Source organism: Diaporthe batatas, assembly GCF_019321695.1.
Source record: "Diaporthe batatas strain CRI 302-4 chromosome Unknown Contig00007, whole genome shotgun sequence".
In the NCBI taxonomy this organism is placed as follows: Eukaryota; Fungi; Ascomycota; class Sordariomycetes; order Diaporthales; family Diaporthaceae; genus Diaporthe; species Diaporthe batatas.
Window position 1 is genome coordinate 1,243,595 of NW_025408554.1, and position 26,543 is coordinate 1,270,137.

Here is a 26,543-nt window from a genome sequence, read left to right on the forward strand (position 1 = left end):
CAAGTCGCAGACATTTATTTCTTGGAAAACCTTATCAGCATTACTACCTTCTATTTGTCCTATCACTTTTCCGGCCCCTTTTTCCGAGGCAGAGACTGCAGCGAAAAAAAAGACAAGAGGATCAATATGCGGAGAAGCGATCCACTTCCCCAGATCTGCCCCGGATTGGAGAATGAGATGTGCGGAGACCAGGGGTCCATGTCTGCCAAGTTTCTAGACCCCAACAACGCTTACTGGCAACCCTCCGGCTAAAGTCGCCTGATTGGCAAGCCAGCCGGGTGTATGGCCCGTTTCGACCCTGATCTAGTGTCCTGTCCGACTGCTGCCAAGGGTATAATCTGTACCGCTGAGGAGAACAACAGGAATCAGCATGGCTGATCACCGTAACCCCGGGAAATCATGCCATCTGATCACAGAAGCGCGCTCAGTTGGCCCTTGGGATCTTGACGCCTCCCCGATCCTCCTCGTCCTTAGGGCAGCGCGTGGCTCTGGCCAAACACCCAGCTGCGTCTCCGCCTCGTCCAACGACGCCAAGGTGGCTTAAGACTTGCCCCGAAATGGGGACCTCAGCTGGGGTAACATTCAACCTCCTTGGTGGGAAATCAGCCAGCCGTCTTGGAACGAGGACAAGCTTTTGCGTGGTGAGCCTTGAGGATGAAGCCTCTGCCGCCCTCCAACGGCCTCGGATGGCGGCGTGATGGGGGCCTGGGGCCGTGTGGGGAAGCTGGCTGGGGCGGCCCCCGGGACCACCTTGCTGCTCGACTCCCAAGCACTGGGCACCCAATTCATCCGGATGCATCGTGGGGTGGCCAGGCTCTAAGGTGGTATCTAGTGCAGGTTAGACACCTTATTCACCGAAGCGAGCTAGGCACGCCCACTCTCACACGCGTGGCTATATGAGACCTCGCATCTCCGGCTGCATGTTGTCTCGAAATTTGGACCGCTCCCCGATTTCCTGTCGTTAGACTTCTCTTTTTCTTCTCACTCCGACCAGTGGGAGAGTTCGGGTCGTAATCCAGCCTTTATTGGTCAGATATCTTGTCGATTGAGACGTGTATCCAACCCCTCACCTCGGTCACACAGACGCAACCTCCTTCCAGACCGACCCGCGGCAGCTCGCTGCCCACCGCCGCCAGGATGTCTATCGGAGTCAAGATACTGCAAAAGATCGTCAAGAATGAGGCTATGGCCCATGACCCGCCTGAGATCTATGGATGGCGCGTATATCTACTGGCCTTCTCAGCCTGCTTCGGCGCCATGTCCTTCGGTTGGGACTCGTCCGTGATTGGTGGTGTCATCGTGATGGATCCCTTCATCAAGGACTACAACCTTGGTGACCCCAAGAGTCCAGCCTCAGCCAACCTGTCCGCAAACATCGTCTCCACCCTGCAAGCCGGTTGTTTCGTCGGTGCTCTCGCCGCCAGCCCTCTGACCGACAAGTACGGTCGCAAGTGGTGCCTCATCGGTCTGTCCTTCATCGTCCTCCTCGGAGTGATCATGCAGGCTGCTGCGAGCGGACATCTGGCGGCCATGTATATCGGCCGGTTCATCGCTGGTCTCGGAGTCGGTGCCGCCTCAGCAATCAACCCACTGTACGTGAGCGAGAACGCGCCGCGTGCCATCAGGGGCCTGTTGACGGGCATGTACCAGCTCTTCATCGTGACTGGCGGCATGATCGCTTTCTGGATCAACTACTCGGTCAACGTCCACATGTCGGGCAAGGTCATGTACATATTCCCGCTTGCGATCCAGGCGCTCCCGGCCCTGCTGCTCTGCTTCTGCATGCTCCTCTGCAACGAGTCCCCCCGCTGGCTCGCCCGCCAAGACCGCTGGGAGGAGAGCAAGAATGTGCTGGCGCATTTGCGCAACCTCGACACCTCGCACCCCTATCTCGAGGAGGAGTTCACCGAGATCGTCGAACAGCTCGAGCACGAGCGCCGCCTCATCGGTGACGCGACGGCTGCGAACCTGCACAGGGAGATGTGGACCATCAAGGGCAACCGCAACCGCGCTCTCATCAGCATCGGCCTCATGATCTGCCAACAGATGACGGGTACCAACGCCATCAACACATACGCCCCGACCATCTTCAAGAACCTCGGTATCACAGGCACGTCGACCAGTCTCTTCAGCACTGGTATCTACGGCATCGTCAAGGTCTTGAGCTGCATTTGCTTCTTGCTGTTCCTCGCGGACTCGTTCGGCCGCAGGCGGTCGCTGCTGATGAGCTCCATCGCCCAAGGTGTCTGTATGTTCTACATCGGCCTGTACGTCCGGATATCGCCACCGGTCGAAGGCCAAGCCGTGCCCCCTGCAGGTTACGTCGCGCTGGTCTGCATCTTCGTCTTTGCCATGTAAGTAGCCGGCCCCTCCCCGGTCCCCTGACAAAATTGCTACGCAGGAGCGCGCAGACTAATCACCGCGCCGCAGGTTCTTCCAGTTCGGCTGGGGCCCAGCATGCTGGATCTATGCCTCCGAGATCCCGACTGCCCGTCTCCGATCCATGAATGTCTCATATGCTGCGGCGACCCAGTGGCTCTTCAACTTTGTCGTCGCCCGAGCCGTGCCAAGCATGCTCGTGACCGTCGGCGAGCACGGCTATGGGTGAGTTGCGCCCCCGCCTCCAGATCCCTGCGATTGCAAGAAACCACTTCTAACAGGGCTTGTGAATACAGCACATATCTCATTTTCGGCAGCTTCTGCTTCTCCATGTTCTTCTTCGTCTGGTTCCTGGTGCCTGAGACCAAGGGTCTATCGCTGGAGGCCATGGACGAGCTTTTCGGCGTCACCGACCACAAGGCCCCTTCTCTTGAAGACGGCATCGGCTCGCGGGATGAGAAGCCCCACCCCGTCGCCGAGCAGTCGGAGATCCAGAGGGATGACAAGTTGTAGACGAGGGATTAATAAGAACTTCAACGTGCGCTTCTAAGTAGTGAAGCAGGAAGTCTCGTTCCAATTTTATAGCTTTTGGGTATCCGTATTGAAAGAAATGACTGGCACCGTTTCACTTTATTGCCGCTGTTGCACTCTATTGCCGCTGTTGGTGACTTCGAAGTCGAGAGAGGGGTCGCATGCACGCGAGTCTCGGTTGTCATCTTCTTTCGTCGTCCTGACCAACCGTGTAACCTCTGGCCACGCCGCTCCTCCCTTCCTCGATGGGGGCACTTTTCTCGTCTTCGAAATCAGTGCCAAGTCCTTGCCATGTCCTCTGCGATCGTAGGTATTCTGCGCCAGGGCTAAACACGCCGTTGATAGTTGCCAATTCCGATTTCGCTCGCATGGCCAGCGCATCTGATTGCTTGGCAGTTGCTGGGGCCTTGTCATTCTCGTTTTCCGTGTCGTCCTTGGCTTCGCGAGCCGCGCGAGCCGCCGCACGCATAGGCCGAGCATTGGACACGAGCCTGCCCGTGCGGAGGTCGAACACCGGTACATCGTCCTCGCTGTCGTCCGTGTCCAAGCCTGGTTCACCGTCCCCTTTGTCCTTGCCATCCGTCTTGTCCTGCCCTGTGCCTTCAGGCTTCTCTTCGACGGCCTTTACATTTTCAATACCACCCCACCAGCTCAGTCCCCAGACGCGTTCCTCATCCGGCATGAGAGCCACTTCCAGCTCAAAAGGTGTCAGGACTGGCCTGTAGAATCCCGCGTCCTCCTCCACGAGGCTGCTCTCCCAGCAACCGACGACCACCCAGCCGTCCATCTCGGCGAAGTTGGCCAGCTTGGCCGAGTTGAGCTTGCCCACGACGACGGTGTAGCTCTTCTTGCCCGCGGCGGCAATCTGCTTCCTTATCGCATCGATTGAAGACAGGTAGTTGGCCACTGACAGCGTGTTGACCAGGATGCCTATTATTCCGGCGGTGGTAAGGTTCAGCAGCTTCGCATATCGGCGGCCGAGTAGGGCGCGGGTCGTTCGGGCGGGAGAGTAGTACGAGGACGGAGAGTCGGGTGTCGAGTAGATGTGTAGAGAGGCCACGCGGGAAGAAAGTGCCAAGAGCAGGGCGGTTGGCGGTGATGAGACGTGGAATATGGAGTACTGCTTCAGGTCGATTCCGGACGTCTCATCAACGACCACCTGGGTATCTTCCGAGTCTAGGATCATTCGGTTCGGTATGGGACCCAAAGGATCGCGCTGTATGCTGGTAGAAAGCAGCTCCTTGTAACCTCGTTCCCGGGCGCGTCGATACAGTTCGGGCACATGGTCCTGGTACGCAACGTCTGCCATCAGGACAATCTTGGATTCCTTATCCGGGAGCTCAGACTCGAGGGACTGCAGGGCGTCATCGAGGTCGAGGGCATGTTTGGTGAAAACGTAGATGACGGGCAGCCTCGAGGTTGGTGACAGGCAGGAGCGGCCAAAATGAACGACGACGTGGGCATCGACGTGCTCGGCGGCTATCTCATCGACACAGCATGAGCTGTAAGAGGTGTCTGCAAGGATGTATATCTTTTCCTGCTGTTGGTCCTTGCCGCCCGAGGATTCCTTGTCGCCGCCGTCCTCTCCGGCTTGCGGTGTAGAATCCAACTCTTGTTGCAACAATGCCACGACCTTTGGGGCATCGCCCAGCATGTGATCGGGGAACTGAAGGGCGATCCGCCTGTAGGTGCCATGGCGGACCTCTCGGGCAACTCGTGCGACTTCGTATGTTTCTCGAATCTCGTCGTCTGACCTCGGGCCGCGAGCGTCGGCTACTGGTTCCTGATACTCGAAGAGATGATCGTCTGGGGTGGAGAGCACCGGCGCTGCCTTGAGTTCGTTGGCCATGGCGCTTTGGGTTGGGCCCTGTGGTGTGTGCCTCGTCCTGAAAGCCGGTCGAGGAACGCGCCCGTGATGAAGCTCTGGGTCGCAATGTCGCGTGAATCCATGGTGGGGGCGGGGTAGGAAAAATTTCAGTAATCGATGGCGGCGTTATTGGTGGATTAGGGCGGCCTTGGCGACCTGGCTCAGGGGTCTGCCTACCTGGGGGGGCTGAGGGGGAGGTCGTCTAGGCCTTCCGACTCCCGCAAAGCTTGGCCTTCAGCCCTACCCAGATACCACATGGCTGGTGTCTCCCGTCTCCCAAGCACGAAACTCGTTGGGAAGTCTAAGAGCAGATATCGGACGGGCGTGGACTTGGCCTTGTCTGCTGAAGTGCCCAGGTGGGCAGAAACACTCCAGATTCCTCCCCATGCAGTAGATGCGATTGCCGTGGTCACATCTCGTAAACCAGAACAAATACATGCTTGTGCTTGTAACGGGCGCGTTCGCTTGTCCCTGCAATCGGTGACATAATGTCGTGGCCCTGGTCGTCGTCCCGTTTCCACCGCTTCATGAACGACACGTTGCATTCTCGACTCTTCAACTCTGCAGCCCCAGTCTAGATGCTCCAAGATATCACAACCCCTTGGAGCAGAAACGATGGCCTCATCCAAAGCGCCCAGTCCTGGGCCACCGCTCGAGAAGCCCTCAGAGCCCATGGGAAACATGAGCCTGGACGGCGTCTCGTCGAACCAGCTATCCTCTCCTGAGCACAACCAGGACCACTTGGATCAGGATGAAAAGACAAGCAGCAGTATTAAACGGTTTTTTGGAAACATGATGATTGCCAGGATTGGCCGCGCTTCCTGGCAGTCCGTGGAATCTACAGCCAGAATTCCCTTTTACCTGTCCCCATGGGGTGACAACACACCCTTCACCCTCCCGAATGTCCGCAAGCGGGATCTTGCTCTTGCAGGAGTTTCCCACTTTGGACTCGACGCCCTGGGGGTCTCTGCCGTCACCATCATGGAAAAGGCCGTTGAGGAGACTGCCGAGCAGGGTGTAGACGAGGGCCTGGCCAGGATCACGGGCAGATACGGCAAGAGACATGAAGTCATACGCAAGATTGGCGTGAACAGCGTCACACTGAAAATCAGGCATAAACTCTTTGGAGAGGGTGCCGAGCTCGTCTTCCAAGGAGTCAGGAGCACCGACGACTGGATGGGCTGCGCCAAAGGATGGTTCTGCCCGTACTTGGTAAGCGGCCTTTGGATACAATCTTTGCCCCTCGGAGAACGTACATGCCCCTTGGCCATGTTGTGGCCCACCTCTCGCTTTGTTGGAACGAAGCTACTCCCTCGATCTTTTGAGAGCTGACTCCGTGTGCTGTAGTACGCCAGCGGGAGGGAGCCAGAGATACCAAGACGCAAGGACTTTGCCATGGCCCGGCTTTTACGGCCGCGATTGGCGGCGGATGCGAGCATTGCGCCAACATTGCTGAGCTCGTTTACCGACGCAGACACTCCAATCCTGTCGCCGCTTGGTTGTCCTTGGGAGGACCCGAGTTTCAAGCCCACGGCGCCTGCCTACCCAAAGTTCAGGCGAGTGGCTGTTTTTATCACAGGCATCTCACCGTATCGATATATCACAACGCAGACGGCATGGTCGCACTGCAGGATACCCAACGAAGCAAAGCTGACCTTTCATTTGTTCACACACGTCCCTGCCATTGTGCTACCGGTTAGGGACCAGTCGCCCATTCTGGCCTGGAGCCCCTGGACGATTGCACAGATGTTTCAGAAGAAGACCAAGTACGGAGTTGCGATGCATGTCCAGGAGCTCTTGGACTTCATCGAGACGACAATAGACGAGGAGGTGGCCAGGGAGAACCCAGAGTGGCGAGACATCGTGGAGGCTGCCCTGAGGTCAATGCTGAGCTGTGTTCTGAGCGTTCCAGATGCTATCTGCGAGGCATCCAAGAAGAATTGTGAGCTCGAGAGAGCTGGTGTCGTTTTCTTCAGATATTAAGGCTGCCTCGCAAGGCACTACCTTCTCGGTTGCATTCCAAGGTTGCTTCAGCATAGAAAAACTCGTGTCATGTTACCAATAGCAAACATTGGACACGGATCACGGCACAGATCTCAAATGTGGCTTGACTCAGGTCCACTGATTCGTGGAAGATGGTCCAGTCAAGACCAACTGTTTCGAGAACTGACATATATCGCATGGTCAGTGACTGCTTGAACACTGTTTTATCCTTGGCGCAAGGGAATCTCCGTCGAATAACTTGATATTGACGCCGAGGTTCTACTCGGGGGCAGGTGCACGAGCTGCTTTGCAGCAGGCGGCCTCTCTGTCTCTCTGCCCCTCTGCAGCGAAGCCTGGTTCAGCGCCGGAGGCCCTACTGATGGCAACCACACGTGTTTCAACTTCTGGGTAAACATTCGAGCATTACACGGCTTGGCCACCGTGGCACCCTTGGCCTGCAGCACTGCGAACGGGCTCGTAGGCCGTCAGGGTCTCGCAGCTTCAGCAAGCGAGGACACAGCCACCTTACTATTCACACTTGGCGCGGCTCACTGCAGGCAGGGACCCTTGACCCACTCCAGACTGAAATGCAACGCAACGTGTTTGTCTGTGATCCACATGTTGACTAACGAAGACCATTCTCGAAACCACTCAGTAGTCCCCACAGGGCATCACCAGCCCTTGGCGCCCTGTGATGAGGCGGCTGAGCCGCAGCTTATTCGGTGGAGATCACAGGTCACCGCCCACGTATTGACGTCAAAGTCTCCCCCTCGCGAGACGAGTCCCCCTGAATCTCAGTGGAGATTCGCGCGGGGACGGATTTGCAATCCGGAAGTCGGTGAGAAGTTGATACGTGACCACATGGCAGAAACGACGTATAAAGAAGACGACCTTCCCCGCGAAAGGCAGCACATTCAGAGTCTGAAACACTATCTCAGGAAACAAATCTCATATTAAAGTTCAGCCAGGCTATCTCTTTACCAAACTCATCATGTCTAACTTCCACCACACCTGCGAGATCCCCAGCATCCGCATCGACGATGGCCACATCCTCCGGTGCCGTGTTGCCCGGGAGGACGGCGAGTACGTTGATGCCGACATCGACCTGAACTCGTGCATCGGCAATGACAACGGTCAGTCCAAGGCTCCCTGTCATCGGGTCTTTGTATTCGAACGTGAAACTAATGAAATACAGGCCACTTCGCTTGGGGAGGCCAGAGTAAGACGAACCCCTGACGCTTTCAAAGTGCCCAGCTTCATCCAAGCCGAACACATACTAACGAAACCTTCTCAGACTTCTCCGAGACCGCTGAGGATGTTCGCTTCCACATTGAGGGCGACAACCAGCCCATCCTGCGTGCCAGGCTCCAGACTATCGAGGGCGAGTATGAGGACCGGGACATCAACCTGACCGAGAGGATCATGAACCGTGATGGAAACCTCTGCTTCGAGAACTAAATAGGCCATAAGCATGTGAAGTCGTCGCAAGACTTGAGCAGCTTCTGGAATTGAGAGCAAACCGACCAAGAGGAGCCTATGTCGTGATGAGGTCCGACAATAAAATTGACTTCCAAAGACTCGTTTCGGTATAAATTGTGACGATGGGCCGGATCTACTTTTTCTATGCTGTAATAAGCCTTCTTCAACAGGCCTGATGATATCACCCTGCAAAGTTCAGACTTCTGTCATTCTGAATACCGTCTCCAGTAGGTATAAAACACAGCTCCAAGCATACATGGCACTGCAACTTTAATATCAACACCAGATGCTTCACTTACCCCCTCGTAATCACTGCTCACCCTTCAAGACGTAGTTGACCACTAACCTGTGCAGGTCCTGTTGCTTAGAGAAGCAAGCAGCGTGGATACTACCCTAGGGTAGGATGAGGATTAGCTCAAATATATCGCCATCGAAGACAACGACACGATAGCACTTGGCGCGATGTAAGACCTGCTGCCTATGTTGAGCAGGGAAAGCAAAAGTCTGGTAATGAACATGATAATAACAGCTCGGGAGGGAACACGGTACTTGGCGTCTACATTGCCAAAATACTGCGCTGTTCCTGTATTCGAAGTCAGCAAGCGCGATACCCTAGGGTAGTAGGGTGTAAGGAACCAAAATGCTAGTAGTACACAGAGTAGAGTACTTATATGAACTCTTACATAGAGGAACATGGAGTTGTGAGGAGCTTCCAAACCCACCGCCGTCCTGTGCCCAGGCCCACATGAGTTGTGACAGAGAACAGGCCTGTTTTGCTCCAAGGGGATGTATCAATCCTACCATACCTATCGAAGAGAGTTTGGCGGCTCCGTGGAGCACTTCAGTGCACTCAAGCTCTATTTCTATAAAAAGAAAATTGGACCTTCTTGCCCGCAAATACCAACTATCGGCGCCAGTTTCAGCTCGAATGATCGTGATTAATGATTTTGCCCACTTCATCGCTCCCCTGTCTCGCTCAGAGTGAAGGTAAACAGTTTGGAAACCTGAACCATATCATTTACAGGCATTTAACCTATACTAAGTCCCAAAGCACACGGACTGGATCCTGGGTCCGCCCGGGGGGGGGAGTTGGGTCCAAGAGGTGCGACAAGTCGAACCCGGCAAAGCATGAGTTCAAAACATGACTTAATCGCTGTACGTGTGCATGTGACGATTGAAAGGTCCCAGAAAATAAGTTTTCTTCAGTCTCAATAAGTGAGGCGATATCAAAAAGCTTTGTAACGAGGATCCATCGAAGAAAACTGCTACAGTCGCCTCCGTTGCCAGGCATCAGCTTTGATAGTACGGCGCCCAACAGCTCTCTGATCTGTTCACTATAATTAGTCGTGCCCCTTTGCCCAGAATTGCGAATCGCGGGTAAGAGTCGCACTGCCATTTCTAGTTAGACACTTGCGAGGCTGTTTCCGGTTAGTCAGATACGAGATGGTCACCCGTGCACCAATCAATGCTGAATGCTGCCTACAACTTATCTACTATGAGCTAGGTAGCCTATTCTTTGCGATTTAGGGTCGACGCTCATGCTTACTTACATGCTGTCTGATCCTCCCAGCCTAGCCGCTTCACGGGTGAGTATGCCTGTCAGCAGCGCTGGATCTCGACTCCCTGCCCAAGTGTGGCTTGGATGGACCGCCCGGGCGTGTCATACCGGTCCCGAGAATGAGACCAGGACCAGTTGACCACTGCTCAAGTGGCTATCGGACTGCCTCGTATGAATCTAGCCCTTTTCGAAATGGGACCGTGAGCCTGCAGGCTGAGAAGGCACGCCCACCCTCAGAGTTAATGTCGAGACTGCTGATTGTGGATATTATATATCATGAGACTGGAAGCCCCTGATACTTAGGTAGCAATTAGCCAAACAATATTCATCAATTCCATTAAACCCATCTAGAAGCCACGACACCGTCGCTTCGTTTACTTCTACCTCGCCATCCAATCCAGTTCTCGAGGTCTCAAATTTACGTTTACAATCAATAACATGTCTGGCCACTGCCCTCTCCAAAGTATTGTCAACTGCACCGTAGAGACCTGCCCTCTCAGCTGTGGTCAGGTGGATTACTTGCCAACAGTTGCTGGAAATGCTGTCTATGCTGCGGCTTTTGGTCTGCTTCTGATATTACAACTCGGACTGGGAATCAAGTACAAGACCTGGGGATTCATGGTCGGTATGATCTGTGGTCTCGTGCTTGAGGTCGTAGGTTATACCGGCAGGATTCTGCTCCACGAGAATCCATTTGACTTCAACAACTTCATCATGTAAACCTTTCCCTCCTGCTGCGGAACCAATACTTGTCAAATTTTGAGAATAGCACGCTGATTACCGTCACAGATACCTCGTCCCGTTGACAATCGGCCCGGCCTTCTTGACCGGAGCTCTCTACCTCTGCCTCTCGCGCATAATAATTGTTTATGGCCGGAACATCTCTCGCTTCAGCCCGCGAACCTACGCAATCACATTCATGACAAGCGACTTCATCTCGCTCGTCCTTCAAGGCGCCGGCGGCGGGCTCGCAGCCACAGCGAATTCTCACTCTGCGAGCGAAACGGGAAGGGCTATCATGGTTGCCGGGGTGGTTTTCCAAGTTGTCTCGCTGATTATCTTTATGGCATTATGGCTGGAATTCATATTACGCCTCAGCAGAGTGGGCGAGGGAGCCAAGAACGTACATTTCACCGAGCTGAGAGACACGAAGAGGTTTACTTGCTTCCAGTACGCACTTGCTGCTGCTGTCGTGCTCATCTTCATTCGTTCGGTCTACCGTGTTGCGGAACTGCAGCAGGGTTTCAACGGGCCAATTGCCAATAACGAGGTTTCTTTCATGATATTGGAAGGGCCGATGATCATACTGGCAGTGCTTGCGATGACGATTCTTCACCCTGGTACTGCTTTTGGGGGTCTGTGGGAAAGGGCGGCTTGGTCTGTTCGGCAACCGTCCAAGGCTGCACTGGAAGCGAGCGGCTCGTCAATGAATTATGTGCACCTACAAGGGAAGCATAAATCTTGAAGACGTCGCGATAAGGTTGAGCGTCGGAACATCTTGGCGATCATCGATGCCTCGACAACACTGAAGCTGCCCAGGGGGCGAGGTGCACCCAAATCTAAGCAATATGGGTAGGAAAAGTGTGAATTCTAGACACTAGAATCGCGATCTCTGCCTTTCAATCCGAGGAAATATCATAGATCTTGCTTCCATCTCCAGAGCGATGTATTCAATGAGTTCTCGCGCATTCATAGCTTCAAATACTCTGTACTTGTCTGCCACTCTCCCAGCAAGCCCAATGGCTTCGTCTGGAACACGAACTCGATCGTGCCTGGGCAAGCCGGACTGGGCACTACAGTGAAATCAACATTCCGAGAGTCAAAAGGCGTCTCATTCGGGTTGTAGATCCGTGATTCATCGCTGGGAAGAGGAAGCCCATACACTCTCGAAGTCTCGGCTGGCAAACCACGTTCGTCGAGCTGCATTTCTTCCAGCTCGATCACGCGCTTGGCCGTCACGTACGCGTAATGTCCATTCCAAAGACCTTCCCTCCGAGGCGCAAATTTCAGCAATTGCAGCGCACGTCTTCGTATTGTGGGATGACGGCACTTAAGCGCGGCATAATGAAGAGGCCCGAGGATCTGTATCTCAAACGACAGAGGTTGTGGTGCTGGCCTTTCCGTGTCGGGCTTGGCGAATTGCTCGGCATAATTCACAAGCTCTTCAAAGTCCTTGTGGTAACAGTCTGTGGCTGTCTCGCCAGCTATAGTGCAGACTCGTATCCAAATGTAGATGACTTTGTAATGCACGAGAAGTAGGTTGAGCGCGTCTTGTTGAACCGGCTTGCCGCAAGTCTCCAGTTTTTCAACAAGCCTGTTCAGCTGGCCGTACCATGCATCCAGCCTTGTTTGAAGTTTGAACTGTTCAACGAAATCTTCCATATCTGTTTCGAAAATAGCTGCTTTGGAGATGGCATCGTTCATGAACCGAATGCAGATATCCGAAATCTCAACGAGCCGTCGTCTAGAATCTGTAAGGTCCTGGTGAGGAGAGTCTTCTGTAGCCGTGAGAAGGTATATAGGCGGCATCATTCTGGCGGCCAGAGAGCAGAGCACGTTGAGACTTGAGAACACCGGAACGATGTGCTCTTCAATGACGTTCAGATCATTTGGCGACATAGTGGATATGGATCCACGGCACGACTCGGAGTCTGTATGGAATGTGCGATGGATCGTGGCGAGAATGTTGAAGCCGCTCTGAGCGTGGAGCAGAGCAGTTTCAATGTTGCCTCTGAGGAACTCGATACATGTGAAAAGAAGGCAGCAGACCAGAGATACCAAGTGTGAGTCGGGACGCTTTTGAATCTGAGCTGAAAGGCTGTTTACTGCTGCTCTCCATTGCCGCTGGCCCTCAGGATTGGCATCAATATAACCTGCTGGATTTCGTAAAGACGATTCGACATCTTGATAGATGATGCTAATAGCTGATACGGCATGTTGGACCGCTGGTTCGGAGTGTGATAACTGCAACACAAGCTTGCTCCAGAATTGTGAATTAAATTGTCCATCCAAGCTCACAGCAAGATTCTGGTGGAAGAAGCAAATGCCGTGGTCACTTTTGAAGAGTAGCGGCCGAATTTCGACAGGAGGCAAATACACTGTGAATAGGCGGCGACGTGGTGTTGCCACACATGCGGTGCTGTACTCACAATGTCTACCTCCAACTGTACATCGTTGACAAATAGGCTTTCCTTCATCACATTTGACTCGTCGAGCTTTACAGGTAATGCATCCAGTGCGAACTTTGGAGGTGCTTGCTCGGGTTCTCTTCGGCTTAAGAATTAATTCCTGTGTCATGGTGGATATGGCTTGGTAGAGGGAGAGTTGGGATTCTAAGGAAGACCAAATGAATCAGAATGAAACCTTGAAAGTGAGGATACGAGGGGCACGCCAATTGGGGCTCAAACGAATAGGTCAATGGACACCAGTAGAGGCTTAGAATAAGGGGCACGGCCAAGTTTGAAGCTTGTATTGCGGCCTGAGGGAAAGTTGCGACTCATGATTGATTCGGAACAAGTACCAAGGGCTCTCACATGGGGAAAACGCGTTCTTATGTACTGCGCCACAGGCCTCCATAAGCGCTAGTTCTCGAGGCGGAGTTTAAGGATGCCAAGAATGGATTGGCGCGCACTGCATGTCTTTGTTACAAATGACGCTCACAATTGCAGAGGCATTAAACGTTTGATTTGATATAATGAGAGGGTGTATCTATGTTCCAATATCACAGCATGGTTAACTGAGCCCCACTGGAATGTTCCGTATTGAACCATCTGGTGGTCTCATAGGGTAAAGGAACACCAGAGAAGTTTGGAGCAGTCCTCGATACTCTGGGTAGGCAAGTAATCAGGAGATGAGAGCACAACCATCGGCATTGTCTCTTTCTTAAGCTTGTGTCTTCTAACATTTACCACTGTATGAAGAGCCCACATCATGATACACCTTCAGGACGTATATAAGGAAACCTGTGAAACAACAACCTCAGGACTAGGTAGCTTGCAAGTTGGAAGGAAACGTGCTGTCAGTCATCAGCAGGGCAGGCTTAAGGGATTATACAAGTATGAGTACCAGCATCACATGAATTTTGGAATTCCTTTCCCTTCGTCTGATCAAGAGCCGTCTGGTGGGGTCGGTCGCACTAACGTTGGAAGAGCTCTGCCAGACCCCATGGTAAATCACTGCAGCTTGCCGTGCAGCGCACTTGATTTTGGATCAAACGAAAGAAGACCGAAACAATAGCACACAAATCACAACTCAGGTCAGTCCGAAACCCCTTCAAAGCTGGTAGCAGCATTCTCACAGCTTGACCAGGTTTACGGCAAGCCGAACTGAGTCCCGAGGTCAGGTTGAACCAGCTACGAAACACGACAGGCTCGAGGTCAGTCACTGGCTGGCATCGCGAATTATCACGGTGCGTGCCACAACAACGGCCCTTGCAGTCGACGACCTTTCAACCAGGGTAGCACCTGTTCCTTCACATTCAAACAAAAGTCAAGATGGCGAGCAGCAGCAGCAGGATTATGGATGAGTTTGCTAATGTAGACGTCCTTAAGTCACAGCCAATACCCATTCCAGCTCTTTCCATCATCATTGAGAGCACTGGAGAGATGGCCTTAGCTATCAACCATCATTGGTTTGTACTTCAATCAGCTCATCAGGATCCCTTTGCCAGTGCTGACGATACAAAGCCCTGTCTGTAGCAAGAAGGGCAACAGGCGATGTGTCAAGCTAGGGCACATCATCGAGTGTGACATTCACAAAGGCAAATTTCATAGCCGACTCTTTGTGTGCGTGTCATGTTCTGAAGCCTGTGCCCGCGAGGAGAAGGCTATCAAGAGAGACCAAGGCTCTTGCAGCGGTGATGACGGGGATGACGACAAACAGCAGAAGAAGGATCGGAAAGGAGGCAAACCCAAGCCCTCCCACCAAAAGACTATCAAACAGCTTCGGAGGGAGCTGAAAGAGGAGAAGAGAAAGTCATCCGCCGACTAGGAAACGGGAAACACCATCGACATGCGACCACGCCAGTAATGACAGCCTCAAGGCTTAATGAGACACACGACCCTGAGACGAGCACAAGACTGGATGGAAAGACGGCATGAGCTATAGAATGTACAATTGGAATCAACTTGACCAGAGAATCGCAGCGTGTTGGAGCCAGGCTGAGGCCAAGGACCAGATGTTGAACGTGTATGAAACTGAAGGCTGGAATTCGGGCATGGCCGAGCCAGCATCGTCCATCTTTTCCCACATTCTTCAGTGATCATACCGCAGGTTTGAATGTGCTTTGTCTCCTAGTGCTGCCTCTGTGGCCGAAATGCGGGCTTGAAACCAAGAAAAAGGCGTCTCGGACAGGTTCCAGCCCACTGGGGGCGAGGCGGCCACGTTCGGGGCCGCCCAACCAATCCCTCGGCTCAGCATCCGATAGATTGGAGCACTGGCTGGGCCCCGCGATCTCACCTGGATTTGGAATTTGTTGGCTGGCAGTCACCATTTCTGGCCGGCCCGGCCTGGACCTGCAATGGGTTGGTGAGGTTTGACCTTGCGCCATGTGGGCCAAACGACCTCAAGACGGCGGTCCACTTTGCCGCCCCGACGTGGCCGCCTCGCAGCACCACCGCTCAACCAATCACCCTGCGGTTCCTGAATGGTCTGGCCCAAGGTTGGTGGCCGTTTCTGGCCACATGTTTCCATGCGTGCTCATGTGGTTTCAGACCAGGGCTTCTCCGGCTACGACGGCGCTCACTGTGAGTTGAAGGAGCGGTTCAATGTTCCCAACCAACTATAACAAGAGCGCCGATCCCGTCCTTACCCAGCCTCTCAGGTTCAATTCTTCACCAGCACCACCCACACTCATTTACCAGTCCTTCGTTTCCGGGTCGCATACGCCTACGCCTTCAGCCATGTGTTTGCATTCCAACTAGAGTCGGTCATTCGGGCCCACGACCCCATGCATCCTCGCCCGTTCATCCCTGCCGTTCGTTTAAACCCTGGGAGTTACGACTTGCACTCTTTCTCACTCATCTACACGAGCAATCGAGACAGTAGATCACAATCATTTTCGCTTCGTTTAACCAGTCGACCGTGTCGAACACATTCTTTTACAAATGATGGATACATGTTAATGCCACTCGCTCTCAACCACACTCATTCATTACCTTGAACCTTGTCAACTACACCAGAACCAACCAACTACGATCAATCATTTCCCACACTCCTTGAGTGTGTTGCCTGTACATGGATCTCCGAAACTCCCTCCTTTTGCATTCCTCCGGCGTATCATGCGAACACCTGGCGGTGTTTTCATAGAGCCATTTGATTCTGTTGCTTGTCACACAGCTCCGTTAGTAGCACCTGGACTGAATAGCAAGTCGTTGATCGCTAATTGTACTTAGGGCTATTTTTCTTATTTTTCCCACTTAGAAATGGACATTCTCTCGTTTATCTTCTGTTCATTCAACACTCTTTCATCCCCGCGGAGGAACAACAACCTTGTATGTGTCGGTGGCTTTTGATAATTTGATCAAGGTGAGTCTACGCGCGGGCCGAGTGCAAGCAAGCACCTGAGCCCTGGAGGTCTGAGTTCCACTGACTTCTTTTCTAGAATAATTCCACGACTTGACGACCTGAAATTCCGCATCTGACGTTCTGAATATTTGCAGTTGCACTCATCCCTCATTCCTCGCATTCACGTTAAATATCACGGCTCTCCATTCATGATTCACCAACTCACGACGCTCATTCCGATAATGGCATGACAAATCACGCATTTCTGATGTCCTTCAGACGAAATTAACGATACATATCACACTCGCTTGTATATAGTCGCTCTTTACATATTAGCTTTATATATAACATAACGCTAAGGTTCTATATTTGTAATTATATTGTGTTTATTCCATACTATTACTAGTGTGGGTGGTTTCGTTTTTAATCCCTATATATATAAAATGTATGTGGCGCCTTTATACAGTGGTAAACGCTCAAGGCCCAGCATTTAAAGAAATACAGTGCCAATAACAGTGGAAAGAGAATATAGTACGTGGGCACGTGGCTGAGCCTCGTACCGCACTACTATTACTAGTATTATACTTTTTAAACACTACCTAGGTAGTTTTTAAGTATTGGCTACTGTATGCATGGAGCCTTTGGATTTTAAATATCTGGTTTTGCTTCTATTCCGCAAATGTCCGAAGATATAGAAGTACATGGTGTACCCTAGGGTAGCTGCACGGCCTCCAGAAGTGGCCCTTATCCATCTGCAGACCTACACCACAACGTGATCTGAACGACCGGTGGCTCACGCAATAAGTCGCGATGGCAAAGTTTGCCCGGGCTTAAGACGCAGCAATTGGCCGACCTCGGGAGTCTTGTTTCCCCCTCCCTTTCTTCTGAATACTACAAATGTCAAAATGTCTCTTCTAGCCTTTCCGAGTCAGGAGCATTAATGTGTCTCAGACCTGAACTTCTCAGATGGCTCTGCGGGCTTTGCACAGTCCCAAGTTTCGATAAGTACGAATAATTAAGGGGCTGCTTCTTCCCACAACTTCTAGAAGTATTGTGGAGCTGGGCCCCTGGAGAGGCATCAAAGCCCAACGCTGGCGAATTATCGTACTGTGGACGCGCCGTCTATCATGTCGACTTCCGATACCGTTGTTTTCGTATCCTATTATGGATCTTCAATGGGTCGCTGTGTATCACAATACTCGTATCGGAAACACCATAATTCCATCAGTAGGTATCTGTCTCTCCGTTAACCCAGAAGAAGAGAATCGGTGTAGCGGCCGGGTATTTTCTTAGCCATCATTGGTGGAGAGCGTCATGATCAACTCCTGTTGCCAAGACTGGCCCAATAAACCAAGACTGAATTGATTAACTCGGTAGCACCATTGGTGGAGAAACCCTGCTGGTGCCCACTTAGGAAACCTCAACTTCTGTTCTCAAACCGTCCTTTCATTTCCAGGCTGAGAACCTTGGAATGAGATTATATGACGGCCTTCAAGACCCTCAACACTCGCTGGTATCGAGTGATTTCGCTGTAGTTTACCTGGTCTACAGAACCCTTGCACCATGTTTGAAGCCACTATTGCCCTCCTCTTGCTAGTTCCCTGCATTGCAGGACACGGAGTGCTTCAGAAGCCAGCTCCTCGCAAGGTATGTTGCCGTAGGGACACCGGAGATCATATTTGCTGAACAAGTCTAACTTGACCGGATGACTAGTCCGGTGACGCTACTCTGGCACTCTGCGGCAAAGCGGTTACGGACAAACTCGACTCTGGTAAGACATGTCCCACGCTCAAATCACCCATCAGCTCGATTGATGATCCCACAAATTATCATGCTTATTCATTGACACATTCAGATCCCAACGGTCCCATCGAGAACTCGGTCAAGGTTGCAGACGCAGATTACAAGTGCAACCTGTACCAGTGCCGCGGCTACCAATATGAGGACAATGTCGACAAAGTCCAAGTCTACTCAGGCGGCGATGTAGTGACATTCCATGTAGACCTTGTGGCAGCTCACAAGCCCGGCTGGGCGGTAAGACTCCCGTATCCTATGTCGGACTTTGTCTCTCTGCCTAGGTATCGACTTGCCGACTTCAGAGACTGACTATGACAACAGAATGTCTCCATCATTGACCTGGAGAAGAACACTGCCATCGGTAGCCCCGTGAAAGCATGGGATGTGTGGCCAGACGATGTCCCCGGCGGCGGAGACGATGGTTCGTCTATATCACAACCTTGCCGAACTCCGAGAACAGGGTCACTGACTAGAGCTTATAGTTGACTTCAACATCACAATCCCGGACGGCCTTGGGTCCGCATGCAACGTTGGCGGAAAATGTGCACTGCAATGGTACTGGTGGTCGAACAGTAACTCTCAGACCTATGAGAGCTGTGTCGATTTCTATGTGAAGGAGTAGCTTATCGGCATGTCAGCTCAGTAAAGAGTTTCCATCTCGAGAGCTGCTACTCACTCGCATTGGCATTTGTTGGTGCGATCTTCTTTACTCGGGGGACAGCATTTCGGTTTTCTGCCTACCCTCCTTCCCTTGTACATATGTTTCATGGTGCCAATATATGCAGCATACCTAGGTAGCTAGTAGGCATACAACATGACAATAGGTCACTGTCGATCAGCTTGTGTCCCATCTGCATTTCCCCGCGCCCCAACAACCGAGTACCGGACACGGTCACCCTCGCCCAGACACGTCCAATCCGGTGCTTTAAGCTTCACACAAGTACTTTTCATTCATAACATATGCTATCTGCGTATCCCAAAACTTTCCTGCGTTTAACTTTCGATGATAAAACATCAATAGAACATTAACAAGTATCGCCTGCACTCACCCTCTCCACTCCGATCATCCCACCTAGATTGTGCGGAGAACTTCGAACACCACTGGCATAGTCCGTCCCAACAGAAAGAGCTCGATAGAATGACTACCGAACGCTCCCAACTGACTTCAAGGGTGATACCCTCGATCGTTCTTGGAGATGGTGCCCCGGGCACTCTTTCCGGTCCACCGCCACCTCTTTCACAGAAGGATGCTCGTTCTAGGGCTTTGGAGCGATTCTCGGTCGCCGACAATGCCATTGTAACCGGGGGCACAGGCGACCTTGGCTTCACCGCGTGCCGCGCTCTGCTCGAGCACGGCGCCAAAGGACTGGTGATATTTGACCTCGACGAGGCGGAAGGCGCCGCCAAGGTAAACTTGCTCAGGGAGAGCTTCCCCGACGCCAAGGTCGAGTTCATGAGGGTAGATGTCACGGAAGCAGACACGGTGAAACGGGCAGTGCAGGAGACGGCCAAGATCCTCGGGGGCGTGGATGTGCTCGTCTGTTTCGCGGGCGTTGTTTCCACCGTTCACGCGGTCGATATGACCCCCGAGCAATTCCGACTCATTGTGGACATCAACCTGACGGGATCTTTCCTTTGCGCTCAGGCGGCAGCCCGGGTGATGATCGAGCAGAAGCGACGAGGGAGTATCATAATGACTGCCTCGATCTCAGGTCATAGGCCGAACTATCCCCAACCTCAAGTCAGTTACAACGTCTCCAAGGCCGGGGTCTTGGCTTTGAAGGATTCGTTGGCTGCGGAATGGTGAGTACCGTGATTGCCCTCTTATAAATCTTCGTCTCTCATATTATTAGTGCGTTCCAGGATGCATAGCTTCAGTGTTCGTATCAGCTGATTAACATTTGCTAGGGGGGTTTATGGGATCCGGGTTAATACGATCTCGCCGGGATATATGAACACAATCCTTAATGAGGGTTCGATGCTGGACTGGCACAAGACTCAGTGGTTTCACAAGCACCCCATGAAACGCATGGGTGAGCCTGAAGAGCTCATGGGAGCTGTGGTCATGCTCGCCAGCAGGTCTAGCACTTACATCACTGGAGAGGATATTAGGATTGATGGGGGCCACCTGATCATGATGTAGGCTCCCCGGGGTCATTTGGTGGACGTATTGAAGCATCGATACTATTCAAGTTATTTCGTAGAGGGAAAATTTCTAGTCTTTCGCTACTATTCACGGACTCGGATGACACCTCTGTGTTGATCAGCAACCCCAGCTCACTTAACTTCTTCCTTTCAATCTGTCTTCTCTGATAATGTCGGCCGCCCTCTCCGCCACAGCATAGACGGTTGACTGAATGTTTCCAGCAGGCTCGAGTGGGAAAATACTAGCATCGACAACGCGCAGGTTACCAACACCATAGACCCTGAGTCGTGTGTCGACAACGCCACCAGCCTCCTTGGGACGCACTATAGCATTTAGAGTCAGTGGTGAAAGATATCAAGGAGCAGCCTCATGCCGATACAGGACAGAATAGGTCATAAGATAGGTATAACCTGTCTTGGGACCTGTGGCTGCCTGGGCTTTTTCGGTCGTTATAGGCTGAGAATATGGATTGTTTGTTCCTGAAGGGTAAAGTGTTGGATCCAGAAGATGCTTACTAGAAGTACTGCCGCTGAGGTGGAAGACTGAAATCTGACGACTGCTGACGACATCTCTTGCAGACTCCAAGTCGCGCCCACTATTCTGGAGACGCTTGCCGTTGGGCTTGAGGATATTGGAAAATGGTTTGGTGTTGATTAACTTCTCCACAAACTGGACACCCTTTGCGAGAAGTTCCGTGTCCACCCTCTCGGAATTGTACTGCGGATCCCATATGGGCTTGTCTTCCACATTTGGAGAGACGATATGACAATTTCCGCGAGAAAATGGGTGATTGAGAATGGTCATGACGGTAATGTAGTTCTCGGGTTCCACAGGCGTGATGTAGTCCCTCACAGATTGAGGGTTATCTGGAATAATCAGTTGAGTAGGGAACAACATTAGCTGATAAGCCGGCTCCGTGGTCGTCTCTAGGGCATCCCTGATCACTTTCCGGTCCACTTCAGAGCAGTGGCTTAAAGTGTCACTCGTATGGTTTTCACCGTGAGATTCAAAGAACTCGGTGCGAGCTTCGCTAGACAGGACACCGGTTGAATCGACCACTTCATATTACCCAGGTCAGCAAACTTCAACTTTGAGCTATGATCAGGACATGGCAACATACTTGGTACGTATGCCGAGGAAATGATACTCTGACCCAAAGGCCCATCCTGACTAGCTTGGTACTGAGACACGACCGCCTCAAGTAGACCAGGATCCCGAAGAATGTCCCCGGACATGATATTGTCCGCTACCTCGAAGCTCTCGCAGACGATGGGATGATCCTGCAGGTTGCAACCGACGTTTGAATTCTCAATGATGACTGGGATGTCTTGCTTCGTCAAGATTTCCCTGTCACCTACGCCAGACAGCTCGAGAATCTGCGGGGTCTGGAGAGCGCCAGCGGACAAGATTACCTCGATCCCGGCGCGAATGCAACGCGTGACTCCATCCTTGGAGCGAACTTCCACTCCTTTAGCAATCGCTTGACTCGTCGAATCATCTGATTTGTCCAGAATGATTCTACTGGCTAAAGTATCTGTCAGTATCGAGAGGTTTGGGCGGGCTCTGACCTCTTCCGTCAGGTATGCAGATACTGCTGAGGCTCTGGTCTTTTTAACAGGGTCGATGGATGCGGCTTGCTGAAACGCTCCCACTGCGACTCCCGTCCTTGGATCAGAAGTCAACTTCAGGCCCAGCTCCTCAAATGCATCCATCCATGCAGTGTTGTTGGGTCCAAATCCGTCCCCGAGGGACACAGCAAGTGGACCTGATTCTGCATCCGAGATACAAGGGTCGTGGTAAGAATCGGTTCTGCATGCTTCTCTTGCGACTTTAGACGGCAGATGTGTCTTGGCGAACTTGCGGTAGTAGGGCCAAAGAGTTTCAAAGTTCCAGCCATGGTTCCCCAATGTCTCCCATGCATCAATGATGGGTTTTCCAGGATAAACCATCATCGAGAAGTTCAGAGCAGAGGAGCCTCCAAGCATTCTGCCTCTGGCCTGGCTGATGGTACGATTGTTCAGGTATGGCTTGTTTCGGTCCAAGAGTGTGAGTACAAATTTGTGAAGTACAGTGAAGTTGGTATTTTACGAACCTGTGGGACTGAGGAGAAATTCCAATCGTATTCATCTTTTCCATACAAAGCTCCCATCATTCCGGGTATGACAACAGCAGGGTCTTTGCTCTTGTCCCCTCCTGCCTCGACTACGAGCACAGAAACATCAGGGTCTTCGCTCAGACGAGAAGCAACCACAAGGCCAGCAGTACCGCCGCCAACAATGATGTAGTCATACAAGTCATGTAGTGCCATTTTGATATTCGATGCGTATAGCTTTCTTGCTTTCACGGTGTTGGGCCAAAGCTGCTGAAGGGTGAAAAGGCATGAGGTACACCAGGAAAATTCTGAACTGGCCAGGATTTATGTGTGCTCTGAAATCAAATGATCTGTTCAAACTGTTCGATATTCCAGATGCTGGCATGCAGATGGGTGGATACAGACATCAGCACTAAGGCCTCAAATGGAATTCTGATTACATCCTGGATCGCCTTGAGATAACAAACTCAGGGGCGGTGCGCAAGTCATTAGAGGGATCTTTGATGCTTAACACAACATCTGATGACACATTTTGCAGTGTCTTGAAAAATGTTACGAATTTGGACGGGATCTTAGGTACTGGCAAAACTGAATATGCGTAAAGAACAATGCATTTAGGGTGGGACACCAAATATAGCTTTAATGATAATGAAAAAGTGTCCAAGCAATCACATCCCTATCAAGACAATTGTATCACAGCATTTTCCTTTAGGTACTGAAGCCGGGGGCGAGGGCTTCGCACCCGGGTCTGGGGGCCTCCCGCCCCGACCTCGCGGTTTACGGTTTGCTTGCAATAATCAAGAAAGAAGACAGAATGGTCACTTCTAGGTACTAATCAAATAAGAATAAGGAGGGATGAATTCTACTAAAAAGCTCTTAGGGGAGAGGTACCTATTTATGTAGCCTATGTCTAGGGCCGCTACCGGCGGCCATTAAGACAGTACTTACTTAATAGCTATAATATATATAAAATAAATCTTATATTAAAACCTATTATTCTACTATATTCTAATAATTTTATAATTTTATAGTTTTATTTATAAATATATTAATATTTTTAAAGTTTTTTTATTATATTAAGTTTTTATTAATATTTTTTTAAATATTAATTTATTATTTATAATATTATTACTTAAATAATATATTAAAAATATAATTTAATTACATATAAATCAAAACTATATACTATATATATACTTAATATACATCTAGTAACTATCTAATAAATTAGCTAGCTACTAGAGTAGGATTTTAGGTTAAAGACTTAAAGCTTCTAAGCAGTATATCAGACCTAGCTGCCACAGTATCTGGGTACCTAGGTACATGGTAACCCCCCTGTTAGGGAGGGATAAGGTCCCAGGGGAAGACCCTCATGGCGCAACGTTCTCTTTTGGCGAAACCCCTCATGGGACGACCTTCTATGCAAAGGATATACTTATAGGTACCTACTTCAGTAGATCTGCATAATCATGGTGGATGGCATTTTCCCTCACAGATGTTGCGAACGGCAGCCTCGTGCGAGTGTTGAAGCAGGCAGGATCCATGTGGCACTCCCAGTGGTGTCTGATCCCGCCATTGGCCCGTGCACCCTATGGAGAATGACAGTAGGGACCAGGGAAGCTACCGTGTAGGGTGGGTTGCACGTCACCTCCCTAACACATGCCAGCTGCCTCGAGCTTGTGACCACACCTTTCGGAGGGTGGTAGCGTCTCCAACATCAACCTGCACAGCCAGGAATCTTCTTCCATCGTTGCTTGATGCTAACTGTGATTTGCCTTGCCCTTGCCCTTACCCTTTCCGCTTCCCTTTCAGAGCAACAAGTGAACCAGCACTACTAAATGCTCCCGCAGAGAGTCGCCGTCAAGAGCTCGCGAAGCCCATGCGATAAATCGATTCAAGGTCAACGCAATCATGGCATCGAAATCTTCCTTCCTCCCACGCCTTTCCCTTTCTCGTCCCGACAGCTCCCTGCCCTTGTTCAACAGCCCGTCGCTTTATCCCGGCCTCCAAACACAGCACAGCGAATATGACCTAGACGAATTATCGCCACAAGCGGAAAGAGACGATCTCCTTTCGCACACATTTGACGGGCCTGCGTCGTCTAGTCTGCCCTCCAACCGCAAGCCTACGGGTTCCTTGAACCGCCGACCATCTAACTCTTCCTCCGGCGGCTCTACCGATGCAAAGATCCGCAAGGAGAGAGGCAGCGGCAGAGTGCTATTTGCCGGGCCCCCTCCACCTATCGCCATGTCAAGGGTTATGTACCGTGATACGGAGGAACACTACATCGACGAAGAGGAGGAATCAGGGCCAGGCGCCGCTTCATGGCTCCCTAATACCGCGCGGAAGGCCATCAAAAGCGTCATATGGGATCGCTCAGCCGTTCACACCTCGCGACGCCACGACGCGGCCCCAGTTACCTACGATCGAAACTCAGTGTGGCGTAGCCTACAGAGGCGTGAGCGCGCTATAGTTGAAAATGTGCAGCATTTCCTCCAGATCCAGGAGGATATCCTGACACGCGTTCAGCCCGGCGACGATGTCCACGAACACAGCAGTGGCAGTGCCACCCCAACAAGTGCGAGCATTTCTTCGTCGCGGCGGCTGCACCGGTCGGTAATAGAACCTGCGACGAGGTCGGGACCGGCCGGAGAAATCATCCCTGTGCGCCAGCCCCGACGAAAGAAGGCCGGAATCAGTGACGCGAGGAAAGGCATTGCAGCAAGCATGGCAGAGCTGGCGAATTTGAAGGTGGAAGAAGACGCATCACTACTGAGCGCACTGTCCACAAGAAAACAGGCTCTTGCGAAACTGCGCAAGCTGTCCACAAAACACGACAACGTTGCGGAGGAGCTGACCGCACTGGAGACAGACGAGGCGGAGCCACTCGCCAGGGAGCTTGAGGATCTTGGAAGTGAGCACCGCGGTGTGTGTTCTGAGATCGAACATCTACAGAAGAGACTCACTGAACTGAGGACAAGACGGCGTCACTTGGAAAGCAGAATGGATGGTGTCAGGAACCGACGCGAGGCAGGGCTGAGTGGGTACAAAAATGCGCTCAGAGAGATCGAAGATACGACAAATACCTTCCTCACGCGACCGCCAGTGAAGCCATTGGATGTAGAGGCACTCGCTGACAGCACCATGTCAAAAGAGTTGCTGCCGGCCGGAGGTACCGAGTTCTTGCGTCTCCGCCCTGAGCGACGGACAGTTGACATGGCCCGCGAATGGTGGGAAAATGAGATCAGTATTCTGGAGAAGCGGAAGGTACAGGTAGATATAGAACGAGCCGCCCTCGAGGAAGGCGGGCGGGTCTGGGAGGAGGTCGTCCAACTCGTCTTGGACTTTGAGAATGAGCTCCGGAAGCTGATGTCTGAAATGATGGCGTCGTCGATCCACGGCGGAAAGGGCGACGACCACGAGTTCCCGCCAAAGGAGACGATCCTGAAATTGCAGTATGAAAAGATCAATACCGTAATAACGGGTCTGGAACAGCGGCTGCACATTGCGGAAGACAGCGGCTGGAACCTGCTCATTGCTGCCATCGGCGCGGAGCTCGAGGCCTTTAAACAGGCACAGAAGATCAATAGGGACATGCTCAAGGAATCCGGCATCATAATGGACGGTCTTGGCCCGAGCGACATACCAAGGGAGAACTCGGGTGTATCGGCAAGCACCAATAATTCTTTTCATACTGTCAACGGCGGCAGCGCGAACCTGAATGAGCTCCAGCAGCAGCTCCTTGACCTCCCAAACAATCGGGAGGATGACTCGGCTGAGAGCGATAACGAGGTCCCTGCGGACTTGTTAGTCGCACAATCAGAGAGCCAGGAGGGACACCACGGGGACGAGAAGACCGACGAAAGCGACAACGAGGTCCCTGAGGACCTGTTGGTTGCGCAAGTCGCTAGTGACAACATTCCGTGATAATAACGAGGGCAGAGTAGACTGTGATTAAGAATTATAGCAATGGTAGCAATGAGAGCAGGAAATTATGATTATGAAGATGATACACTCGCCTCAAGTCTACAGGTACTACGTGGGTGGTTACTTGTAAGGTGTTTTGCAGCAGATTCCCCAGCTGGAGGTCTGCCCAAACTACTCATACTTAAATAGGTATCCTGTGGCAATTTGTCTCCTAGGAGGCTGTTCTATAGCAGACTGTTATTTCGCAGAGACGCATAATATAGTGAGTGCAGGGGATGCA

General features: G+C 51.8%; 9 protein-coding genes across 9 annotated transcripts; 6 read left to right on the forward strand and 3 right to left on the reverse strand.

The window, feature by feature from the left end:
- Positions 1-23: 23 nt before the first annotated feature.
- KVR01_007025 (2-(3-amino-3-carboxypropyl)histidine synthase) lies at positions 24-6,146 on the reverse strand. Its single transcript, XM_044793879.1, has 2 exons — positions 6,034-6,146; positions 24-5,976 (listed from the first exon to the last, which is right to left on the reverse strand). The coding sequence occupies exon 2, from the start codon at positions 4,757-4,759 to the stop codon at positions 3,092-3,094; it is 1,668 nt and encodes a 555-aa protein (XP_044644456.1). The 5' UTR covers positions 4,760-5,976; positions 6,034-6,146; the 3' UTR covers positions 24-3,091.
- Positions 1,138-2,892, forward strand: KVR01_006577 (uncharacterized protein; the record flags this gene model as incomplete). Its single annotated transcript, XM_044785549.1, has 3 exons — positions 1,138-2,354; positions 2,431-2,604; positions 2,676-2,892. 3 exons carry the CDS (start codon positions 1,138-1,140, stop codon positions 2,890-2,892), a joined length of 1,608 nt encoding a protein of 535 aa, XP_044644008.1.
- KVR01_006819 (uncharacterized protein) lies at positions 5,393-6,760 on the forward strand (the record flags this gene model as incomplete). Its single annotated transcript, XM_044782932.1, has 2 exons — positions 5,393-5,989; positions 6,125-6,760. 2 exons carry the CDS (start codon positions 5,393-5,395, stop codon positions 6,758-6,760), a joined length of 1,233 nt encoding a protein of 410 aa, XP_044644250.1.
- Positions 6,761-7,751: 991 nt separating this feature from the next.
- KVR01_007014 (uncharacterized protein) lies at positions 7,752-8,218 on the forward strand (the record flags this gene model as incomplete). The annotated part of the gene is made up of 3 exons (XM_044793205.1): positions 7,752-7,893; positions 7,956-7,979; positions 8,055-8,218. 3 exons carry the CDS (start codon positions 7,752-7,754, stop codon positions 8,216-8,218), a joined length of 330 nt encoding a protein of 109 aa, XP_044644445.1.
- Positions 8,219-11,486: 3,268 nt separating this feature from the next.
- Positions 11,487-12,416, reverse strand: KVR01_007060 (uncharacterized protein; the record flags this gene model as incomplete). The annotated part of the gene is made up of 2 exons (XM_044781913.1): positions 11,487-11,658; positions 11,680-12,416. The coding sequence occupies 2 exons, from the start codon at positions 12,414-12,416 to the stop codon at positions 11,487-11,489; spliced, it is 909 nt and encodes a 302-aa protein (XP_044644491.1).
- Positions 12,417-14,401: 1,985 nt separating this feature from the next.
- KVR01_006938 (uncharacterized protein) lies at positions 14,402-14,786 on the forward strand (the record flags this gene model as incomplete). The annotated part of the gene is made up of 2 exons (XM_044781265.1): positions 14,402-14,427; positions 14,483-14,786. The coding sequence occupies 2 exons, from the start codon at positions 14,402-14,404 to the stop codon at positions 14,784-14,786; spliced, it is 330 nt and encodes a 109-aa protein (XP_044644369.1).
- Positions 14,787-17,864: 3,078 nt separating this feature from the next.
- On the forward strand, positions 17,865-20,241 carry KVR01_006843 (uncharacterized protein; the record flags this gene model as incomplete). Its single annotated transcript, XM_044783280.1, has 7 exons — positions 17,865-17,948; positions 18,015-18,072; positions 18,157-18,287; positions 18,420-18,519; positions 18,581-18,716; positions 19,269-19,901; positions 20,007-20,241. The coding sequence occupies 7 exons, from the start codon at positions 17,865-17,867 to the stop codon at positions 20,239-20,241; spliced, it is 1,377 nt and encodes a 458-aa protein (XP_044644274.1).
- A 138-nt stretch (positions 20,242-20,379) lies between these two features.
- KVR01_006542 (uncharacterized protein) lies at positions 20,380-22,654 on the reverse strand (the record flags this gene model as incomplete). The annotated part of the gene is made up of 4 exons (XM_044787534.1): positions 22,337-22,654; positions 21,365-22,271; positions 20,760-21,302; positions 20,380-20,567 (listed from the first exon to the last, which is right to left on the reverse strand). The coding sequence occupies exons 1-4, from the start codon at positions 22,550-22,552 to the stop codon at positions 20,380-20,382; spliced, it is 1,854 nt and encodes a 617-aa protein (XP_044643973.1). The 5' UTR covers positions 22,553-22,654.
- Positions 22,655-23,999: 1,345 nt separating this feature from the next.
- KVR01_006676 (uncharacterized protein) lies at positions 24,000-26,346 on the forward strand. Its single transcript, XM_044786146.1, has one exon. The coding sequence runs from the start codon at positions 24,248-24,250 to the stop codon at positions 26,261-26,263; it is 2,016 nt and encodes a 671-aa protein (XP_044644107.1). The 5' UTR covers positions 24,000-24,247; the 3' UTR covers positions 26,264-26,346.
- The last annotated feature ends 197 nt before the right edge of the window (positions 26,347-26,543 follow it).

What these genes read in the sequence shown, in the direction of transcription:
- KVR01_007025 (XM_044793879.1), bottom strand. Translation starts at nt 4,759, where the DNA reads ATGGCCAACGAACTCAAGGCAGCGCCGGTGCTCTCCACCCCAGACGAT.
- KVR01_006676 (XM_044786146.1), top strand. Translation starts at nt 24,248, where the DNA reads ATGGCATCGAAATCTTCCTTCCTCCCACGCCTTTCCCTTTCTCGTCCC.